The 23100-nt window shown below is 41.4% G+C and overlaps 1 protein-coding gene across 2 annotated transcripts in view; it reads right to left on the bottom strand.

The window, feature by feature from the left end:
* Positions 1–20: 20 nt before the first annotated feature.
* Positions 21–23100, bottom strand: part of LOC129826135 (nuclear receptor subfamily 5 group A member 2-like) — a 30618-nt gene continuing 7538 nt past the window's right edge. For both annotated transcript variants that reach the window (XM_055886492.1, XM_055886491.1), the window contains 3 exons: positions 19705–19824; positions 18566–18713; positions 21–3335 (listed from right to left, as the gene is read on the bottom strand). In XM_055886492.1, the coding sequence (XP_055742467.1) occupies positions 3082–3335; positions 18566–18713; positions 19705–19824 (522 nt within the window). In that variant the 3' untranslated portion in view covers positions 21–3081. The remainder of the gene's footprint in view (positions 3336–18565; positions 18714–19704; positions 19825–23100) is intronic.

A 23100-nucleotide genomic window follows, 5' to 3' on the forward strand; every position in this document is an offset into this window, starting at 1 on the left:
AGAAATGGACAACACATAAGTAGAGCTTTACTTAATTGCATTTATTGGTTTGATGCTATTACAATAAAATATATTTCAAGAAAATAAACTGTTTTGATTGTTTCTGTTTGAAAAGCATTCAAATTGCTGAGAGAGGAAACAAAGTGGACCAGCACAGACAGTTTGAGAATGAGGACTATAAACAGATCTCATCACCAAAAACAACTAAGACAGGGACCTCACAGAATAAGGTAAAACACAATAGAAGCAAAAGCAACATCAAGAGCACCAATTACAAACAGAGACATCTGTTTGTTGAAACACCTGAGCTTGGTATAGCTCACTGTGTTAATCTTCTCATGTTTCCCAATTGAAATGTACTACAGCGGAGAGGTACAGACGACATTCATACCAGTTACTAAACCATGGTCCATATATTCACAGACAGACAGGCCAGGGTTATCTTAAGGCAAGTGTTATGATTGTCTAGAAGTTAAAAGAGCCAACCCTGCCATGTCTGTATGAGGGACCAATTCAAGCATGTTGCTTCACTATGTGCTGCAATGACAGATATGTGTGTGTTACATGTTGTTTTTGTTGATGCTGTTCCTCATTCCTTGCAATTCTGATACTTGTTGTAGTGCACTTCGTCTTCCATTTCTCAAGTACGATTGGTCTGTATTCTCTTTACACTTCAGTACAATTGGATTTCCCTATATCTCATTCACGTTTACCTTGGAAAGCAAACATTGCATACATCGCCAAATGCATGTTTTCATTCATTCTGTGACTACAAAAGGACTGGAGAACATCCACAGTGCACGACCCTCTATCCTTGACCTGGCTCTGTTGCCAGGGTGGACAGCTCTTTGGTAAGAGGCAGGAGGATTTACACCGTAAAGCTTCATGTTTAACATGTCTACTTAATAAGAGATTGCTTTCTTTGTTGTTCATTTTTCTGTCCTTACATGTGGGCTTCTCTTTCTGGGGCCCTCCTCCAGTCATCTGTTAATAAGAAATGGCTGCAGACAAAGATGGCTTCCTTTCATTCGGTCCCACACATCAGTGCCACATTTTCCATCTCCACTGTTTCTCTCTCTCTCTTTCTATCACTTTAAGCAAATATCTCATTGGAGTAACAGACTGTCATTAACCCACCCGGTGGGTTCTACTAAGCTATATGGAATTGTTTTAAAAAGGTCATACCAAGGATAATTTCGTTATTTGATTTTGAAGTTTAAGACCCCTTGAAGTATCCACCAAAAAAATATGTAAAAAATTTTGATGAATTTTTTTTTTTGGCCTTACTGCTATTTTTGGCCTTAAAAGCATTGAATAACAGATTTACTACATTGCATTGAACAACCCACACACAAAAAAAATGTTCTGAAGTGTCTGTCCTACATCTGAGAGATATAAGAAAGATCAGGAATTATTATAATATATTTTTTTACATGTATTTAACCCTTTATTTTTGCCACTAAATAGTCTCCATATATACTGTACTTCCATACATTTTTTCAACTGGTACCGGGAGACCTTCAGACATGTCTTGTGAGGCCTGTGGGTGTCCTAGACAAGACCGACTTGTTTGTGTTTGGTACCGAGGGACCTTCAGACATGTCTTGTGAGGCCTGTGGGTGTCCTAGACAAGACCGACTTGTTTGTGTTTGGTACCGAGGGACCTTCAGACATGTCTTGTGAGGCCTGTGGGTGTCCTAGACAAGACCGACTTGTTTGTGTTTGGTACCGAGGGACCTTCAGACATGTCTTGTGAGGCCTGTGGGTGTCCTAGACAAGACCGACTTGTTTGTGTTTGGTACCGGGGGACCTTCAGACATGTCTTGTGAGGCCTGTGGGTGTCCTAGACAAGACCGACTTGTTTGTGTTTGGTACCGAGGGACCTTCAGACATGTCTTGTGAGGCCTGTGGGTGTCCTAGACAAGACCGACTTGTTTGTGTTTGGTACCGAGGGACCTTCAGACATGTCTTGTGAGGCCTGTGGGTGTCCTAGACAAGACCGACTTGTTTGTGTTTGGTACCGAGGGACCTTCAGACATGTCTTGTGAGGCCTGTGGGTGTCCTAGACAAGACCGACTTGTTTGTGTTTGGTACCGGGGGACCTTCAGACATGTCTTGTGAGGCCTGTGGGTGTCCTAGACAAGACCGACTTGTTTGTGTTTGGTACCGAGGGACCTTCAGACATGTCTTGTGAGGCCTGTGGGTGTCCTAGACAAGACCGACTTGTTTGTGTTTGTGATAGTCTCATCTTTCCATAGAGGTGATTTTGTGAGAAGACTGATTTTCGGGATGTCTCAGGGTCTGACAAACACCGCTCTAGCTCTGTCACCTTTCACCGCAAATGCAGCAGTTCGACATCGGGGGATGCGATGGATTGAGACGCATCAAATGAAACAACAAAAATATATCTCTAGCTTAAACTGACAGGTATTTATGTCGATTTTTGTATTATGCTAATTAGATTTCCGCAGGAGCAAAGACATCGACTCTAGGGTTAAACTGAATATGAGTGTGCTTATGTGATTCTTGTAAACACGTGTAGATAATATATTAGAATATCAATATCTAATAGAAAGAAAAAAATATATTGAACATAACTTATTTTTCACACAACAATTTTTTGTGGTAAAGTTGGTGACAATTTACAAAGGAACAAGTGCTCAAATAAATGTAGTGTTTACACTATATTTGAAAGGCTAGGACAAGTCTGAATGACGTGTGTTATAGTGCCTCTGTCATCTGAAGAATCTGAAATATCTTCACTAGCTCTGATATAACATTTCACTCTACTGAATTCAACAAATTGGTAAAAGTTACATTTACGCACAGTATCATAACAAAGCTTCCTTTGTAAATGTTATCTATGTACATTTAAAGAACTGCCAAAAAACACAAGTCCAAATTCTGTTTACACACACCTGGGACAGAGGGGCTGCTCACGCACGCAAGCATGCACACACACACGCGCACACAGAAACACACACATCCTTCTCTCTGGGCTGTAATCGTAAACCCTGTCTGGCTTCCACAGCGTCAGTCCCACAGACAGTCTGCTGGTGTATAGTGATGGTAGCATGGTGCTCATATACAGGCCCTCTTGGCATGCAGCATCTCGATGAGCAGGTTGTTACAGGGCACCTCCCCACTCAGGTGTTTGTAGCACAGGTAGTCCTCTGCCTGGGTGCTGAGGGCTCGCAGCTCCGGCAGACGCATCACCAGCTGGCTGAACTTGTCCAGGTACAGGGGGTAGGTGCACAGAGTGTATTCCAGCAGAGCCCCATTCACCTGCTCCTGAACACTCTCCACAAACACTTGATTCTCCAACAGCTTTACATCTGGACAGGGACATAGGAAAGAGCTTTAGGGGGATTCAATTACTCTCTAGATCAGGTATTCCCAAACTGGGGTATGTGCAATACCATCGGGGATACGCCAAAAAAATGTGATTCCCATTTTTTTTGTCCCGTTTTCAAACAGTACATTTACATTTGAAAAATAAGCTATGTGAGGTTTTTGAGCGAGAATAAAGACAACTTTCAAGTAGTAAGAAATGTGTAAAAGCAACAGATACCATTAATAAGAAGGGGCTTTGAGCGTCTTATATGGTGAGCTACCGAGTGGCTAGGACAGGCAAGCCCCATACTATTGTGGAGGACTTAATTCTTCCTGCTGCCGTGGATATGGCTGGGACAATGCTGGGGGAAAGGCCCAAAAAACTATACAGACAATGCCTTCATCAAATAACACTGTTTCACGACGCATCAGTGACATGGCAGGAGAAGTTTTGAAACAATGGCTGCTTCGCATCCAAGCCAGTGAATTATATGCGCTACAGCTGGATGAGTCAACAGATGTGGCGGGCCTGGCACAGCTCCTGGTATATGTCCATTACGTTTATGGGGGGTCAATTAAGGAAGACATCCTCTTCTGCAAACCACTGAAAACCAGGACAACAGGAGTGGATATTTTTAAGTACTGGACAGCTTTGTGACATCAAATGGACTTTGGTGGTCAAGATGTGTTGGTATCTGTACTGATGGCGCAAAAGCCATGACAGGGAGACATAGTGGAGTGGTAACGCGCATGCAAGCAATTGCTCCCGACGCCACTTAGGTACACTGCAGCATCCACCGAGAGGCTCTTGCTGCCAAGGGAATGCCTGACAGCTTGAAAGATGTTTTGGACACTACAGTGAAAATGGTTAACTTTGTTAAAGCAAGGCCCCTGAACTCTCGTGTACTTTCTGTATTATGCAATTATATGGGCAGCGACCATGTAACGCTTTTACAACATACAGTAGTGTGCTGGTTATCAAGGGGCAAAGTATTGACATGTTTTTTTAAATTGAGAGACGAGCTTAAAGTTTTCTTTACTGACCATCATTTTCACTTGTTTGACCACTTGCATGATGACGAGATTCTCACACGACTGGCCTTCTGGGTGATGTTTTTTCTCGCCTGAATGATCTGAATCTTGGATTACAGGGACTCTCCGCAACTATATTCAATGTGCGGGACAAAATTGAGGCTATGAATAAGAAGTTGGAGCTCTTTTCTGTCTGCATTAACAAGGACAACACACAGGTCTTTCCATCATTGTATGATTTTCTTGTATGCAAATTAACTCAAGCTTACGGACAATGTCAAATGTTATATAGCGAAGCACCTGAGGGAGTTGGGTGCGCAATTACGCAGGTACTTTCCCGAAATGGACTACACAAATAACTGGATTCGTTAGCCCTTTCATGCCCTGCCTCCAGTCCACTTACCGATATCTGAACAAGAGAGCCTCATCGAAATTGCAACAAGTGGTTCTGTGAAAATTTTATTTAATCAGTAGCCACTGCCAGATTTCTGAATATTTGAAGGGGTACCGGACTATAAAAAGTTTGCGAATCATTGCTCTAGATGATCACATAAATGGGAGAATATTGATACTGTAACGACTTTCCTCTTCTTCTGACGAGGAGTAAGAGATATCGGATCAATGTGCAGCGTGGTAAGTGTCCATTTTAATATATCAAACTGAACACTACAAAAATACAAAATAACAAAGTGAATGACCAAACGAAAATCGAAACAGTCCCGTATGGTACAGACACAGGAAACAACCACCCACCAAACACAAAGGAAAACAGACTACCTAAATATGGCTCCCAATCAGAGACAACGACTGACACCTGCCTCTGATTGAGAACCATACTTGGCCAAACACATAGAAATAGAACAACAGAACAAAACATAGAAAAACAACATAGAATGCCCACCCCAACTCACGCTCTGACCAAACTAAAATAAAGACATAAAAAACGAACTAAGGTCAGAACGTGACAGATACATTTATTTTAAACTGTTCCTCAAATCCCAGTGTTAAATCTTAGCATCAGCATCTTGTTGAGATGTGGGCAAGCAGTGTGTGTGTGTGTGTGTGTGTGTGTGTGTGTGTGTGTGTGTGTGTGTGTGTGTGTGTGTGTGTGTGTGTGTGTGTGTGTGTGTGTGTGTGTGTGTGTGTGTGTGTGTGTGTGTGTGTGTGTGTGTGTGTGTGTGTGTGTGTGTGTGTGTGTGTGTGTGTGTGTGTGTGTGCGTGTGTGTGTGAGAGACAATAGCTAGACCATCAAATGGACTTCTATTCAGCATCAGCTGAGTCTTGCCAGGAGAGGTATTCATATAGTAATTCAATATTTTGAATAATCTTTTCAAAACGCTTAAGGGCAACTAAATTGCCCTAATAAACCTGACTCATTGATTGAAAGACGAGGGAGAGGGAGCAAGAGAATGAAACATTCAACGGAGATCGTATTATTTTCTGCCTGTAACGAGTTATTCTAAAGCCTTTTGTTCCCAGCTCGCTGGCTCTAAATAGCAGTCGCTTAAGGGAATCTGGGCAACTGCTGTCCATACACACAACATATGCAGAAGGCACTGCATGAATATCAGTCAGACTATCCAATGATAGGCCCATCCATTATTATTCCATTGAGTGCTATTAAGGAATAATGGGTAGAGTTGTCTTCTTTGTTAATGTTGCCTTTTGACAAGGCCCTGCATTTAATTAAGTGAATTTACCTGAGAATAAAGGCTTGGTTCAGACAACAGTTGGATCCTTCTGGAAAAATATATCAATGGCTGTGACATTTCCATTTAAAATGTCACTACTGCCTTTCAAAATAAATGGGACAGTGTGGGTTGAATAGATCCGAACCATCTTGTCAACTAAAACCTATTTCCAACAAAGCTTTTGAAAAAGTTATTTGCCCAAACCACAGCAACATTACAAAAAAGTGTGTAGAAGTACTTCAAACCTAATCGAATTCAGAACTTGAAAGGCTATGATCATTTTCAAGGATGAGAAAAAAAGTCCTGTTATGTGGTCTATCACAAATCTATTCCATTCTTGGACTAGCTGTATTGAGCTATACATGAGCTGTATGTCGTGCAGTCAGGGTAGGCAGTGTAGGCAGTGCTTACACTGTGATAATCTAATTTAAAAAGCTGTTATGAAAAGACAAATAGAAAATATAATGAGATAAAACTGTCATTATGTTTTGTTATTTCATGTTTTTTTATGTGCAAAAAAAAAATGCTAAAACTGCCTTAAAACCTCAGGAAAGGCATCGGGGTATGCCAGGGCAGGCAGATTTCCATAGGGGGGCACGCTATTTTTTTTTTATGGGTGTTATACTAAAGACCATCGGCGGCCTGTAGGTTTTTAAGTTTACAATTTATCCTACCATTTCTACCGATCTGCATGCCAGTTATGATTATTTTTCGTGGAACAGTTTCATTTCAATAATAATGTTCTCATTTCTCAAAATCATTGTCACGTGATTAATCCTAAAAATCTTAATTAAAATGACAAAAATGTAACTAGTGCGAGAGCACCAGCCTCTGCTATATTGACACATTAAAACACATTGTGATCCAATGGCAGGGGAAAAAATGGCTGCATGTAACTAAGAGATAGCGTATAGGTCAATGCAGCAGTAGGCCTATAACTTCCATCATCAAATACATAGGCCTAAGCCGACAAATAAACAGTAGAAAATACCCTGATGAAAGTTCACGTTCTTTCAATCGCATTAATCTATCTACTCTGTCTGCCTCCCTTTCTATCTGTCTTGACTTTAGCTATGCTAGTGAAGTACAACGTATCAAATCATTCAACTGGGTCAAGCCCAAAGCTGTCACTAGCAAACTTGCAACATTGTATCAACTAGCCTATTTTGGGCCCTCAGACTTTCCTGCACCAGTAAGCTCGGGACAGACAGCTGTTTTTTTATGACGTTTCCACTGGATACGGGATCATCAGATCACAATATTTTGCTCTTTCACATCGAGGGTTGGTAATTATCGAGGCCAGGAGAGTGTTGGAAAGATTTTTCAAATACTGTGAGGAACTATTATCATTCTCAATGGATGTTAAAACAAACAGACTTCGTTGACTTACTGTGTGAGGTGAAGAAAAAATGAGGGAGAAGCTCACTTTATTAATGGTGGAAGTGATGAGTTAAAGGACAGGTTCACCCATTTTGGATGTAATATTGTTTTTGTGCATCTATGAGTGATGTTCCATCGATTCCTTGGGTAATTTCATGTTTTCATGTGTATCTGAGTTATTGACGTTCAAGCAGGCAGAAATTTGGCTGGTGTGACGTAGCACTCTAAAAATTAGGGGTTCAACAAGGGTTCTTCTAAGATCCTCAAAGTTCTTCGAAGAACATTAGGGTTCTTGACACTGAAAATTGTCCGGACAAACTTCTCTCTTCAACAAGAGCCCCCTAGTGTTTCCCAAGATCAAGTATGAAGACATTGCGCATCTCTAGTCAGAACAGGCCTTGCACAAACATTTTCCCCCAGCACATTTTCTGGCTGGCGCCAGCATTGCCTTCTTTGTTGTTTTCCTTACAAATGGGACTTTGGACATGTGTGCGATCCTATCAAAGTAAGTTGCTTATTTTCTGTATATCATGTTGTCATTTCTGCTGTAGCACACCATATGTAGCTATGGATCATAATGTATTTACTGTTTTATTAACACGTTTTCAAGTACTGGTGACAAATCATGCATTACGATTCTTGCATAGATTGTAATGGACACATATGATGTGTGTATAATATTTTTTGAATGTTGTACTGATGATGATGAGCTAATGCTAAGCTATTTGCCAGCTATGTGCGGTGCCATGTTTGTTGACATCATACAATGCATTCTGGTTGTCATGTAAGCGTCTGTCAGACCAAAGATGTTATAACAAGGGATACCCCACTCAACTGACTTATGGTGCTTTCAAGACAACTGTGAATACTAGGTAAAATCATGACGTCAATGACCTTCAGGTCAGAAAGTCGGAGTTCTAGAAAGAGTTCCCAAGTTGGAATTCCGAGTTGGATGACCGGTCAAAGTGATTTTTCCCAGTCAGAGCTAATTTTTTCCTGAGTTCCTAGTTGTCTTGAACGCACTGAAGTCGGAAGTATGAAATTTCCCAGTTGTTTTGAACTCTGCATCAGATTGAAACTTTGGTACTTCAGGGTTGCCAGCTCAGACCCTCCTTTCCAGGGGTTTGATTTTTATTTAGTGTATAAACTTCTCTTGTGTTTGCTCCGCATTTATTGATAAATCCCCCATCAAAGTAATATTTCCTGCATCATATCCCCCCACGATACCTTCCCCCATTTCTACACCCCATGGACTTGAAAAAAAAAACACAAATTAAATGAACCCCCCCACAAGCCCCACTAAAAAAAAATATCCCTGTTTAGCGTTCTCATTACGGTTAGGCTAGGCAGTAGGCTTGTATTTGGTGTGATGATCTGTGAGGTGAAAACATTTTATTTGCTTTGTGATTTGTCAAAAACAGTAAACAACTTGTCAAGTAATGTGCTCCAGTTCTGGTATACTGTACACTGTAACAAGTACATTGAGGATTGTAAACTAGTCTAGCTGTTAGGTTGCTCACTTATGTTTTGTTTTTTGTCAGCGCAACCTGTTATTTAGACTGGTTTATGGAATGAGTTTGGCTGTGGATGTGTTCTGTGTGATGCTTGGCTATATGAATGTTGGGCTAGCTGTATTTGGTGCAGATGACTGAACTGCTCACTTTTGTGTCTGTGTCTGCAGGTATACAGAGGAGGAGGCATGCAAAGATATGTCAATTGGTATTGGTATGTTATGCTGATCACATTTACCATCCTCCTCCCTTACCTCTTCAATGAATATCCCATAGGCCTCTACATTATCAACAAGGTATGTGTATTAAAACCATTATCAAAACTGTTTTTTTTTCATTCACATTAACCACATAAACCAAGGTATGAATTCTGTCCTGTACACGTTTTGTTAATCATCTGTATAATTACTATTTTGGGGATTCACAGACTTCACCCTTCCTACAACTCTGATGAATATAACAGGAAACCTGTTTGATCACCATTCACTGCAAAATCAGTCTGACAATAGATACAGAGAACATCAATACATTAACATCAACACGCCAGAGGAAATACCAATTTGACTTGGGGCTCTGCTCGGAGTTTACGTCATATTTTTTTTACATTTATTCTGCTTTGCCACTAAAGTCATACTAAACACTGAGAACTAAAATATTGTGTTATTGTTATGCGTGTTATTATTAATAATAATAATGGGGGGCGGGGGTAGTTCAAAAGGATCTTCGAGGATCCATTAAAAGGGGTTCTTTGAATAATGTATAGTTTCAATTTGAAGAACCCCTAAAGGATACTCAAGGAAACTTTTCTCTTTAGAGTGTAGCACTGGGATAAATGACATAGCACTGTGATAATGTTTCTCACAAGTGTAGCAGGTTATGAACTCTGCAAACGTTTCCACTCCGAGATTGAGGACAGTAAATTACTGTAACTGATACATTCATTAACATAAATTAATGTACCCAAATTACAGGTTTTAACGGTACATTTACTAGGCCTACCGGTGACATATGTAATATATGCAGCAATTCACACAATGAAACAATTATGCGCAAGAATTGGCGGGAGACAGCTAAACACATTCCGGAGAGCTGAGTGCATGTATTTTGGGGACAGACATGGCATATCTTCGCCACACACCCCACCCCTTCTTCTTGTATAAACATTTTAAATTATACTCAAGACACATTACCTTCACACATATTTTACATGCCCCTGTGTCTTGCTATCTGTAGCACATGTATCTGACGCTGTCTAGACAGAAATAATATGGCATGCAATACTATTTTTGTCCAGACAGCATCAGATGCATAGACTATACACTTGTGAAAACAGGGGTTGGCTGTTTTGCTCGCATGGATGCTTTATCTGAGATTGATGCGCCTTTTTGTCGGTGCGCGTCTCGGTGAAATAAATTATATACACTACCGTTCAAAAGTTTGGGATCACTTAGAAATGTCTTTGTTTTCCATGAAAACATACATGAAATTATATTTAGGAAAAGGAATAGGAAACATAGTCAAGATATTGACAAGGTTATAAATAATTATTTTTAATTGAAATAATAATTGTGTCCTTCAAACTTTGCATTCGTCAAAGAATCCTCCATTTACAGCAATTACAGCCTTGCAGACCTTTGGCATTCTAGTTGTCAATTTGTTGAGATAATCTGAAGAGATTTCACCCCATGCTTCCTGAAGCACCTCCCATAAATTGGATTGGCTTGATGGGCACTTGTTATGTACCATACGGTCAAGCTGCTCCCACAACAGCTCAATAGGGTTGATGGCCACTCCATTATAGACAGTATACCAGCTGACTGCCTCTTCCCTAAATAGTTCTTGCATAGTGTGGAGCTGTGCTTTGGGTCATTGTCCTGTTGTAGGAGGAAATGGGCTCCAATTAAGCTCCATCCACAGGGTATGGCATGATGTTGCAATATGGAGTGATGACCTTCCTCTTCAAGATCCTGTTTACCCTGTATAAATTTCCCACTTTACCACCACCAAAGCACCCCCAGACCATCACATTGCCTCCACCATGCTTGACAGATGGCATCAAGCACTCCTCCAGCATATTTTCGTTTTTTCTGCGTCTCACGAATGTTCTTCTTTGTGATCCGAACACCTCAAACTTAGATTCGTCTGTCCATAACACTTTTTTCCAATCTTCCTCCTTCCGGTGTCTGTGTTCTTTTGCCCATCTTAATCTTAATTATTTTTATTGGCCAGTCTGAGATATGGCTTTTTCTTTGCAACTCTGCTTAGAAGGCCAGCATCCCGGAGTCGCCTCTTCACTGTTGACGTTGAGACTGATTGTTTGCGGGTACTATTTAATAAAGCTGCCAGTTGAGGACTTGTGAGGTGTCTGTTTCTCATACTAGACCCTCTAATGTACTTGTCCTCTTGCTCAATTGTGCACTGGGGCCTCCCACTCCTCTTTCTATTCTGGTTAGAGCCAGTTTGCGCTGTTCTGTGAAGGGAGTAGTACACAGCATTGTACGAGATCTTCAGTTTCTTGGCAATTTCTCGCATGGAATAGCCTTCATTTCTCAGAACAAGAATAGACTGACGAGTTTCAGGAGAAAGTTCTTTGTTTCTGTCCATTTTTGATCCTGTAATCGAACCCACAAATGATGATGCTCCAGATACTCAGCTAGTCTAAAGAAGGCCCGTTTTATTGCTTCTTTAACCAGGACAACATTTTTCAGCTGTGCTAACATAATTATAAAAGGTTTTTCTAATGATCAATTAGCCTTATAAAATGATAAACTTGGATTAGCTAACAGAATATGCCATTGGAACACAGAAGTGGTGGTTGCTGTTAATGGGCCTCTGTACACCTATGTAGATATTCCATAAAACATCTGCAGTTTCCAGCAACAATAGTCATTTACAACATTAACAATGTCTACACTGTATTTCTGATCAATTTGATGTTATTTTAATTGACAAAAAAATAGCTTTTCTTTAAATAATCAAGGACATTTCTAAGTGATCCCAAACTTTTGAACGGTAGTGTATATTTCAGTATTGTATTTGGACGGACAAGAAGGTGCAGTACGGCGGGCCAGGCCCCCTACGGCTCGCCCATAATCCCCTTCTCCCGGCTGCGGTGCTCCGAAGCACCTCTCACGCACATTGCTCTCTCAGATGTAGCCAATGCCGTCACGTAATCGTGCCCTTTCTCACAGGCATTTTAGCAAAGAAGTAGGCTACAAATGAATGAAGACAGACACATTCAGGACGTAACTGTGCGGGTCCCTCTTATCGAATTCCGAGGCGCATATTGAAGATGTTAGAACTGTCCACGTTTAGCCTACTGTTAGTCAGCCAACAAGAGTAGGCATGATGAACAGCAAAAGCACTAGCCTATGTCAATCTACTATCCCCCATAGTACAAAAGTTGACCTATTCTGTTGGCCAACTTGTCCTTCTGTGCAATAAATAAATATTCCAAACATATTCTGGGCCAGTTGTGGGATGCGAGAAATCCTAAATGAATACAACCACATGCATAACATTTTTTTATCGTTTATGTCACGCCCTGGCCTTAGTATTCTTTGTTTTCTTTATTATTTTAGTTAGGTCAGGGTGTGACACGGGGAATGTTTGTGTTTTGTCGTTTTGGGTGGTTATATGGTAAAGGGGGTGTTGGGTTTAGTGTATGAGTTTGTGTTGAGTGAATGTTTCTAGGTAAGTCTATGGTTGAGTGAATGTTTCTAGGTATGTCTATGGTTGCCTGAGTGGTTCTCAATCAGAGACAGATGTCTTTCATTTGTCTCTGATTGGGAGCCATATTTAAGGCAGCCATAGGCATCATGCATTTGTGGGTGGTTGTCTCCTGTGTCTGTGTCTATGTTGAACGTTTGTTGCTTGTCTGTGCACTTACGTTATTTAGCTTCACTGTTGTTTTGTTAGTTTGTATATAGTGTTCGTTTTGTGTTTTCTCTCTCTTCTCAATAAAATAAGATGTATTTTACACACGCTGCGCCTTGGTCCAATCTGTCTCAAGAAGACGATCGTGACAGTTTAGCTTAAAATGTTCATAACCTATTAGGTCACTTTTTTCACATAAGCGCAGCAATTAGCACATGGCAGAAGGCTATGAGCATGAATGTTAAAAAATGCAATCAATTACCGGGAAAACATTTGGAAGGACCTTATTAGAGCAACATGCTACCGAGGGAAACAAGAGTTCGAATTTCACGGTAATGATTAGAGTACAAGCTCATGTAATCGTAGCAACTATGTGGCGTTATTGTATACCTTTGATGAAAAAAGATGAAAGGTTAGCTAGACACCTGGAGACTTCCACAGTGTTTTTGGGTACATCAAACAGAATACAGAATGATTTGATTGAAGCAGTCAGTGATGTGATTCGAAAGGACATCCTCCTATTGCAGGCCCATTTGAAGCGGTAGAAGTAGATGAGACCAAAGATGTTACAAACAAAGCCCAGATCTCTGTCATGTTGCGTTATGTGACTTTGGGGATTTGATGATGTAAGCATGACCAATGAGCTACGGCCTTTGCTGATGATGTATTGGGAGTGTTGGGGAAGTACAACTGCAGCATCCTTGGTCCTCATGTCAATTGAGACTGAGAGACTTTTCAAAGATTTATACAATGCTGCTACCAAGAGGTTCACCCTGTTGTACTTCATTTACAAGTAAAGGTACACTTAAATGCAATACTTTTTTTTGCGAGTTAGGCTACTGTTGAATGAACATCAGAATAGTGCTGCTCTCCATTCAGCACCACGGAGTTAACCTGTAGACTATCACATGATAGGACAGCCCCCGAGGCGCTGTCCTTTCAGGTACCTTTATAAAAGATTTTACTTTGTAGCTTACTTCCTCATTTTCACCATTGTCTATACTTTAGTTGCTTTAATATGTATTTCATTTCCTAAAGTAGACTAGCTGTTTATGGTTTGGGTTTACGGACAACATCCCTTTGATGCATTTGATTTATCAAGCAACATTTTTGTTTTGATGAGACACTTTTTTGACGTTCTGAATGGCATTTTTCAGTCATTTCGATTCTTAACATGATCATTTAGTTAGAACCGTATTATTTACACTTAATTACACTTTTTAATTACAGTTTATTAGGTACACCCATCTAGTACTGGGTCAGACCCCACCTCTGCCTACAGAACAGCCGGAATTCTTTGGGGCATTTGCCACACCATCACTCCACCGCCCCCAGCCTGTACCGTTGACACCAGTCCGGATTTCGCCATGGACTCATGCTGCTTACGCCAAATCCTGATTCTGCCATGAGCATGACACAACAGGAACCGTGATTTGTCGGACCAGGCAATGTTTTTCCACTCCTCAATTGTCTAGGGTTGGTGATCGCGTACCCGCTGGAGCCACTTCTTCTTGTTTTTAGCTGATAGTAGTGGAAACCGGTGTGATTGTCTGCTGCAATAGCCCATCCTTGACAGGGACCGACGAGTTGGGCATTCCAAGATGCCGTTCTGCACACCACTGTTGTACTGCGCCATTATTTGCCTGTTTGTGGCACACCCATTAGCTTGCCCGACTCTTGCCATTCTCCTTCGACTTCTCTCATCAACGAGCTGTTTTCGCCCACAGGACTGCCGCTAACTGGATGTTTTTTCTTTGCCGCACCATTCTCGAGAAACCCTGCACACTGTCATGTGTGAAAAGGCCAGGCCGTTTATGAGATATTGGATCTGCCAAGCCTGGTACGGACGATTATACCACACTCAAAGTCAATTAGGTCTCTTATGTTGCCCAATTTAATGTTCAGTCGAACAGTAACTGAATGTCTCAATACCTGTCTGCCTGTTCTATATAGCAAGCCACTGCCACATGACTCGCTGTCTGTAGGAGCAAACTATTTTCATGAATGGGGGGTGTGCCTAATAAACTGGCCCTGAGTGTATATACAGTATATCACAAAAGTGAGTACACCCCTCACATTTTTGTAAATATTTGAGTATATCTTTTCATGTGACAACATTGAAGAAATGACACTTTGCTACAATGTAAAGTAGTGAGTGTACAGCTTGTTTAACAGTGTAAATTTGCTGTCCCCTCAAAATAACTCAACACACAGCCATTAATGTCTAAACCGCTGGCAACAAAAGTGAGTACACCCCTAAGTGAAAATGTCCAAATTGGGCCCAATTAGCCATTTTCCCTCCCCGGTGTCATGTGACTGGTTAGTGTTACAAGGTCTCATGTGTGAATGGGGAGCAGGTGTGTTAAATTTGGTGTCATCGCTCTCACACTCCCTCATACTGACTGGTCACTGGAAGTTCAACATGGCACCTCATGGCAAAGAACTCTCTGAGGATCTGAAAAAAAGAATTGTTGCTCTACATAAAGATGGCCTGGGCTATAAAAAGATTGCCAAGACCCTGAAACTGAGCTGCAGCACGGTGGCCAAGACCATACAGCGGTTTAACTGGACAGGTTCCACTCAGAACAGGCCCCGCCATGGTCGACCAAAGAAGTTGAGTGCACGTGCTCAGCGTCATATCCAGAGGTTGTCTTTGGGAAATAGACGTATGAGTGCTGCCAGCATTGCTGCAGAGGTTGAAGGGGTGGGGGGTCAGCCTGTCAGTGCTCAGACCATACGCCGTACACTGCATCAAATTGGTCTTCATGGCCATCGTCCCAGAAGGAAGCCTCTTCTAAAGATGATGCACAAGAAAGCCCGCAAACAGTTTGCTGAAGACAAGCAGACTAAGGACATGGATTACTGGAACCATGTCCTGTGGTCTGATGCGACAAAGATAAACTTATTTGGTTCAGATGGTATCAAGCGTGTGTGGCGGCAACCAGGTGAGGAGTACAAAGATAAGTGTGTCTTGCCTACAGTCAAGCATGGTGGTGGGAGTGTCATGGTCTGGGGCTGCATGAGTGCTGCCGGCACTGGGGAACTACAGTTCATTGAGGGAACCATGAATGCCAACATGTACTGTGACATACTGAAGCAGAGCATGATCCCCTCCCTTCGGAGACTGGGCCGCAGGGCAGTATTCCAACATGATAACGACCCCAAACACACCTCCAAGACGACCACTGCCTTGCTAAAGAAGCTGAGGGTAAAGGTGATGGACTGGCCAAGCATGTCTCCAGACCTAAACCCTATTGAGCATCTGTGGGGCATCCTCAAATGGAAGGTGGAGGAGTGCAAGGTCTCTAACATCCACCAGCTCCGTTTTGTCGTCATGGAGGAGTGGAAGAGGACTCCAGTGGCAACCTGTGAAGCTCTGGTGAACTCCATGCCCAAGAGTGTTAAGGCAGTGCTGGAAAATGATGGTGGCCACACAAAATATTGACACTTTGGGCCCAATTTGGACATTTTCACTTAGGGGTGTACTCACTTTTGTTGCCAGCGGTTTAGACATTAATGACTGTGTGTTGAGTTATTTTGAGGGGACAGCAAATTTACACTGCTATACAAGCTGTACACTCACTACTTTACATTGTAGCAAAGTGTCATTTCTTCAGTGTTGTCACATGAAAAGATATACTCAAATATTTACAAAAATGTGAGGGGTGTACTCACTTTTGTGATATACTGTATGTAGGTGTAATAATATTTGTAAATCCATTGTGAAAGGCTATGGAGTTTGCGGATGAAATGTGTCCATATATTGGTCTTTCAGTGCCACCTATTCGTTGTAACTGTGGATGCTACATCGGTCTATGGCAGAGCTTAGTGTCATTTTGTCAGATCATATCAAATATTTCGCCATTGTAGGCTATCGCTTCTGTATTTTGTCTACATTGGTATTTACATTTGGTGAGAATTGTTTGTCAATCTCAGTTAATAGCCTATGTCACTCTGGTTGTCAGAGCTATCTGTTGTATGGTGAACTTGGGCTTCAAGGTTAATTTGTGAGTAAATCTGGCTTTGATAATAGCCAGTGCCTACCAAGCCACCAACCTCACTGCACGTCACTGGTATGCATGCATGACTGTAAGTCATGTTAGATAAAAGCATCTTCTAAATGGCATATTAATAATATATCTTTATATTATAAGACTAATATTCATAATCTAATATGGTAGAGTACACAGTGTATATACAGTAGCAGTCAGAAGTTTGGATACACCTACTCATTCAAGGGTTTTCTTTATTTTTACTATTTTCTACATTGTAGAATAATAGTGAAGACATCAAAACAAATCAAAATATATTTCATATTACAGATTCTTCAAGTAGCCATCCTTTGCTTTGAGGACAGCTTTGCACACTCTTGACATTCTCTCAACCAGCTTCACCTGGAATGCTTTTCCAAAAGTCTTGAAGGAGTTCCCACACATGCTGAGTACTTGTTGGCTGCTTTTCCTTCACTCTGCGGTCCAACTCATCCCAAACCATCTCAATTGAGTTGAGGTCAGGTGATTGTGAAGGCCAGATCATCTGATGCAGCATGCCATCACTCTCCTTGTTGGTTAAATAGCCCTTACACAGCCTGGGGGTATGTTGGGTCATTGTCCTGTTGAAAAACAAATGATCGTCCCACTAAGCGCAAACCAGATGGGATCGTGTATCGCTGCAAAATGCTGTGGTAGCCATGCTGGTTAAGTGTGCCTTGAATTCTAAATAAATCACTGACAGTGTCACCAGCAAAGCACCCCCACACAATCATACCTCCTCCTCCATGTTTCACGGTGGGAACCACACATGCGGAGATCATCTGTTCACCTACTCTGCGTCTCACAAAGACACAGCGGTTAGAACCAAAAATCTTACATTTGGACACATCAGACCAAAGGACAGATTTCCACCGGTCTATTGTCTATTGCTCGTGTTTCTTGACACAAGCAAGTTTCTTCTTGTTATTGGTGTCTTTTAGTAGTGGTTTCTTTGCAGCAATTCGACCATGAAGGCCTGACTCACGCAGTCTCCTCTGAACAGTTGATGAGATGTGTCTGTTACTTGAATTCTGTGAAGCATTTATTTGGGCTGCAATTTCTGAGGCTGGTAACTCTAATGAACTTATCCTCTGCCGCAGAGGTGACTCTGGGTCTTCCTTTTCTGTGACGGTTCTCATGAAAGCTAGTTTCATCAAAGCACTTGATGGGTTTTGCGACTGCACTTGAAGAAACTTTCACAGTTCTTGAAATTTTCCAGATTGACTGACCATCATGTCTTAAAGTAATGATGGACTGTCATTTCTCTTTGCTTATTTGAGCTGTTCTTGCCATAATATGGACTTGGTCTTTTACCAAATAGGGCTATGTTCTGTCTACCAGGAAAGACATTCCAAAAATGTGCTTTTAACAAGGCACACTTGTTAATTGAAATGCATTCCAGGTGACTACCTCATGAAGCTGGTTGAGAGAATGCCAAGAGTGTACAAAGCTGTTATCAAGGCAAAGGGTGGCTACTTTAAAGAATCTCAAATATAAAATACATTTTGATTTGTTTAACACTTTTTAGGTTACTACATGATTCCATATGTGTTATTTCATAGTGTTGATATGCTCACTATTATTCTACATTGTAGAAACTAGTAAAAATAAAGAAAAACCTTGGAATGAGTAGGGGTGTCCAAACCTTTGACTGGAACTGTGTATATATATATATTTATATATGATATATGTATCCATGTGGTCTACTCACTGGGATTGAAGAGAAGGAGGAACTTAAGGCAGGCAACCTCTCTCCTGTCCACCTGCAGGGTCAGCAGCCTCCCAGCCAGCACCTGTCCTCTCTGGACCAGGCCTGAAAGAGTCACCCCTGCCTGGGACCCCATGGATGACAGATCCATCTGCAACACAACACCGGAGGACAACATGATGTTTTGCCGGAAACACACCACATACAGTACAAATGTACTGAATTACAGTACAGCTTCAGTACAGATACATAGATGCCATACAGTGAGTCAGCTGTATTGAAAAATGAAAAATATTTAGTCTTTATTTAACTAGGCAAGTCAGTTAAGAACAAATTCTTATTTGCAATGACGGCCTACCCCGGTCAAACCCTAACCCGGACAACGCTGGGCCAATTGTGCGCCGCCCTATGGGACTCCCAATCACGGCCGTAGCTGTAGTTTCTCACCACTTTCTAAATGAATGAGATGTATGTGTTATGTAACATATTGGATGTTAAATCCTCCAATCCCCATAGTAGCTTCTAGAAATAATAAACCTTCCTCCTGCTCCCACAAACCTAATCTGTAGATAAAAATGCCCTGTTTTCCATTGCTGTCTTATGAGAAGTAAATAATGCCATTTTAACAAGAGACAAATAAGAACAAATATTTCCCCTCTCTTCCCCAGATCCAGGCGTCAGTTTCAAGCTGCAGAGACAAGCTGAAGCCTGTCAGCTGATGGTTGTTTTTTCCTGTTCTGTTCTGCATCTCCAAAACATGACCAAATGTGGAAAAACAAGAGCAGGCATCTGTGTGGGTCATCACTTGGTCAGGGATAGGCACTCCTCACACTCACAGGGTCTCCACATACAGTAGTAGGCTATCTATCTATTTGTGGATGTAGTCTCACTTTATGTTGTGTCACTGAGATAATGTGTGGTAATTACATTGGAACAGTCTAATAACAGTAATCACCGTATAGATACACATTATTGCAAAATAAATCTATCTACACAAATATTTATTGCTATCCATAGAGGTTGTATATTTGTAATGACTACATGATGAATGTGCATATGTGTATGACTGTGTATGTATTTCTGGTATTCATGAATGTATGAGCATTGTATTTGTTTTATATTGGAACTGTGAGGCTACTTACCTCCTGGCCAGTAACCAGCAACAGGCTGTTCTCCTTCCCGTGCTGCACTTGTCTGTAGACATGGTCCAGAACCAGCAGCTCAGACCAACAGTTGTGAAGAAGCTTCATCTGATCCCCCACCTCAAAGAAGAGACAGAAAACAGCAGGTCACCTCAAAGCTTAAATTCATTCCACACAGATGGCAAAACTTAGTGGTAGTGGAGAACCAATCTAATGTCAAACCCAATGTCAAATAAAACAGCCTACAATGATATTACAATCTCAAGCAGGCATCAATCTAACATCAACCCCCTTAAAAGCTAGCATCCACATGGGATAGTGTGGTTCCACCTGAAACACACATAGCTAGGTGGACAGATAAATGGGGTGACTATAAAACCCAGGGAGGAAGATGAGGGTCCTTGTGCCATATTTCCAGCGTCTGGGTCTGGTGTCAGTGTCTCGCGTCTCATCACGCTGCATTTACGAGCCACAGAGATGACCTCTCCAACCTCCTCACCTCTCCGTGTCCTCCGTCACCCCCCTAGCCAGCCCATTAAAGCTGACGGGAGTGTGTGGTGGGACTGGAGAGGCCGGGGAGGGGGGGGGGGGGGGTGATTGGACACTCCTCACTGCTAGTACATATTACTCTGGGAGCCGAAGGACGCCTCAGTCAGTAATTCTGCAGCTCTGCAGCTGGTGACACACAGAGTGTTGCTGTAGCCCCCTAATAGCGTTGTCCCGCACCCGGACACACATTCATCTGGCACGGGGATGACAGAATTACTACCCCTTGAATGAAACTATATATCTGTCCAGAGGAGAAGTCCAATCTTGCTCCCGGTTGGAGCTACAGGACCAACACAAAACGTCTTGATTCATCAGGGGGGGTCATGGGAAGGAAGCTGAAGGGCACAACAACCTACTGTACTTTCTCTCAAGGAGGATTCGGCACACACAAGGACACAGACAACATTTCACACACACACACACACACATACACTCACATATACACAGGCTCTCACATTTTCCATAAGCATAATCCCATAGCTAGATGAGATTACTGAACATTTTATAAAATCAGATATGATGACCATTTAATATGATATTATTTCAAAACAAAAGCCCGATTACTATCATTGATGTTATGTCTCAGACCATTGTGAGTCCGGGGGCAGAATTCTCCTCCCCAGTCAGGTCTTACACCATAGCACTGATGATACTGCAGTAACTCCTGACCACTGATCACTACATCAGAACATAGGTCCTCAGAGGCATATAGGCCTACCATTCCTAAAATAACCCAGTTGAAAGACTAAGGTGAGGGGTCACGGGCCCCTGTGTGTATCCCTCTGACACAGCCTATACAAAGATACAGTGCCTTCAGAAAGTATTCATACCCCTTGACTCATTTCACATATTGTAGTGCTACAGCCTTTTGTTCTCACCCATCTACACACAATACCCCATAATGACAAAGTGAAAACATGTTTTTAGACATTTTTGCTAATTTATTGTAAATTAAATACAGAAATACAGTATCTCATTTACATAAGTATTCACACCCCTGAGTCAATACTTTGTAGAAGCACCTTTGGCGGCGATTATAGCTTTGAGTCGTCTTGGGTATTTTTGAATCTACTCTGGTATCATTTACGTAAGTATTCAAACCCCGTTGCTATGACACTCTTAATTGACCTGAGGTGCATCCAATTTCCTTTGATCGTCCTTGAGATGTCACTACAACTTGATTGGAGTCCACCTATGGCCAATTCAATCGATTGGGCATTATTTAAAAATAAACACACCTGTATATATAAGGTCCCACAGTTGACAGTGTATGTCAGAGCAGAAACTATACTATAGAATTGTGATGCGGCATATATCTGATGAAGGGTATAAAACTATTTCTAGAGTGTCGAAGGTTTCCAAGAGCACAGTCGTCTCCATCATTGGTAAATGGAAAAATATGGAACTACTCAGACAGCCTAGAGCTGGTCGTCCGACCAAACTGAGCAACCGGGCAAGAAGGACCTTGGTCAGGGAGGTGACCAAGAACTCAATGACCACTCTGAAAGAACTACATAGTTCCTTGAAGCCACTCCTGAGAAAAAGTCACATGACAGCACGCCTGGAGTTTAATTAAAAAGGAACGTGAAAGACTCTGAGAGCATGAGGCAATAGATTATGTGGTTTGATGAGATAAAAATAGATATTTGGCCTGAATGCAAAGTGTTTAACACCATCCCTTACGTGAAACATGGTTATGGTAGCATCATGCTATGGAGATGCTTTTCAGTGGCAGGGACTGGGAAACTGGTAAGGATAGAGGGAACAATGAATGGAGCCAAATACAGGCCAATCCTTGATGAGAACCTGCTTCAGAGTGCAAATGACCTTAGACTGGGGAGAAGATTTACGTTCCAACAGGACAATGACCCAAAGCATACAGCCAAAATAACGCTAGACTGGCTTCAGAAGAAGAATGTCTAAGCCCTTGAGTGGCCAAACCAAAGCCCAGGCTTGAATCCCAATGAAAATCTGTGGAAAGACTTGAAGATTGCTGTTCACTGACACTCCCCATCTAACTTAACAGAGCTTGAGAATGGAAGAATGGGAGAAATGGGAGAAAATCACCAAATCCAGATGTGCAAAGCTGATACAGACACACCCAAGACGACTCAAAGCTATAATCGCTGCCAAAGGTGCTTCTAAAAAGTACTGGCTCAGGGGTGTGAATACTTATGTAAAATAGATATTTCTGTATTATATTTTCAATCAATTTGCAAAAATGTCTTAAAACATGTTTTCACTTTGTCATTATGGGGTATTGTGTGTAAATGGTGAGGATTACATTTTTTTTTTTTTATCCATTTTGATTTCAGGCTGTAACACAACAATGTGTGAAATAAGTTAAGGGGTATGAATGCTTTCTGAAGGCACTGTACCATGTTCCTTTCTCACTCAGGGAGTGCAGCCCATCAGATAATCCACACAGCGGACTCACTGTCACTAAGATAAGGCTGAAAAAGAAATAACAATAACTTGACAAAAAGTTGCTTCTAATTACACGCTTCAATTCAGATCTGGTGCTACAAGAACAATGGTCAGCATTCATTATGGATAGGCAAAAATTACAAAACACAATTACAAAATACCATGAAGATCACTGTGTCAAAATAGACTACAAAATACTTATATTTTCAAATGCATTTAATTAAAATACATGTATTTTGTATTTTAAAGTACAGAATTTAATTTGCAAGTAACTGGCCCAAACAACAACAATATTCTCAGTAAATGTTACTGAAACGTTTTACTTGCTATAACTGAGATATGTAAGTCACTCTGAATAAGAGTGTCTACCAAATGATCAAAATATAAATGTATATATGAAAATACACATCCCAAAATTAA

The sequence above is a fragment of the Salvelinus fontinalis genome, chromosome 28, assembly GCF_029448725.1.
Source record: "Salvelinus fontinalis isolate EN_2023a chromosome 28, ASM2944872v1, whole genome shotgun sequence".
In the NCBI taxonomy this organism is placed as follows: domain Eukaryota; kingdom Metazoa; phylum Chordata; class Actinopteri; order Salmoniformes; family Salmonidae; genus Salvelinus; species Salvelinus fontinalis.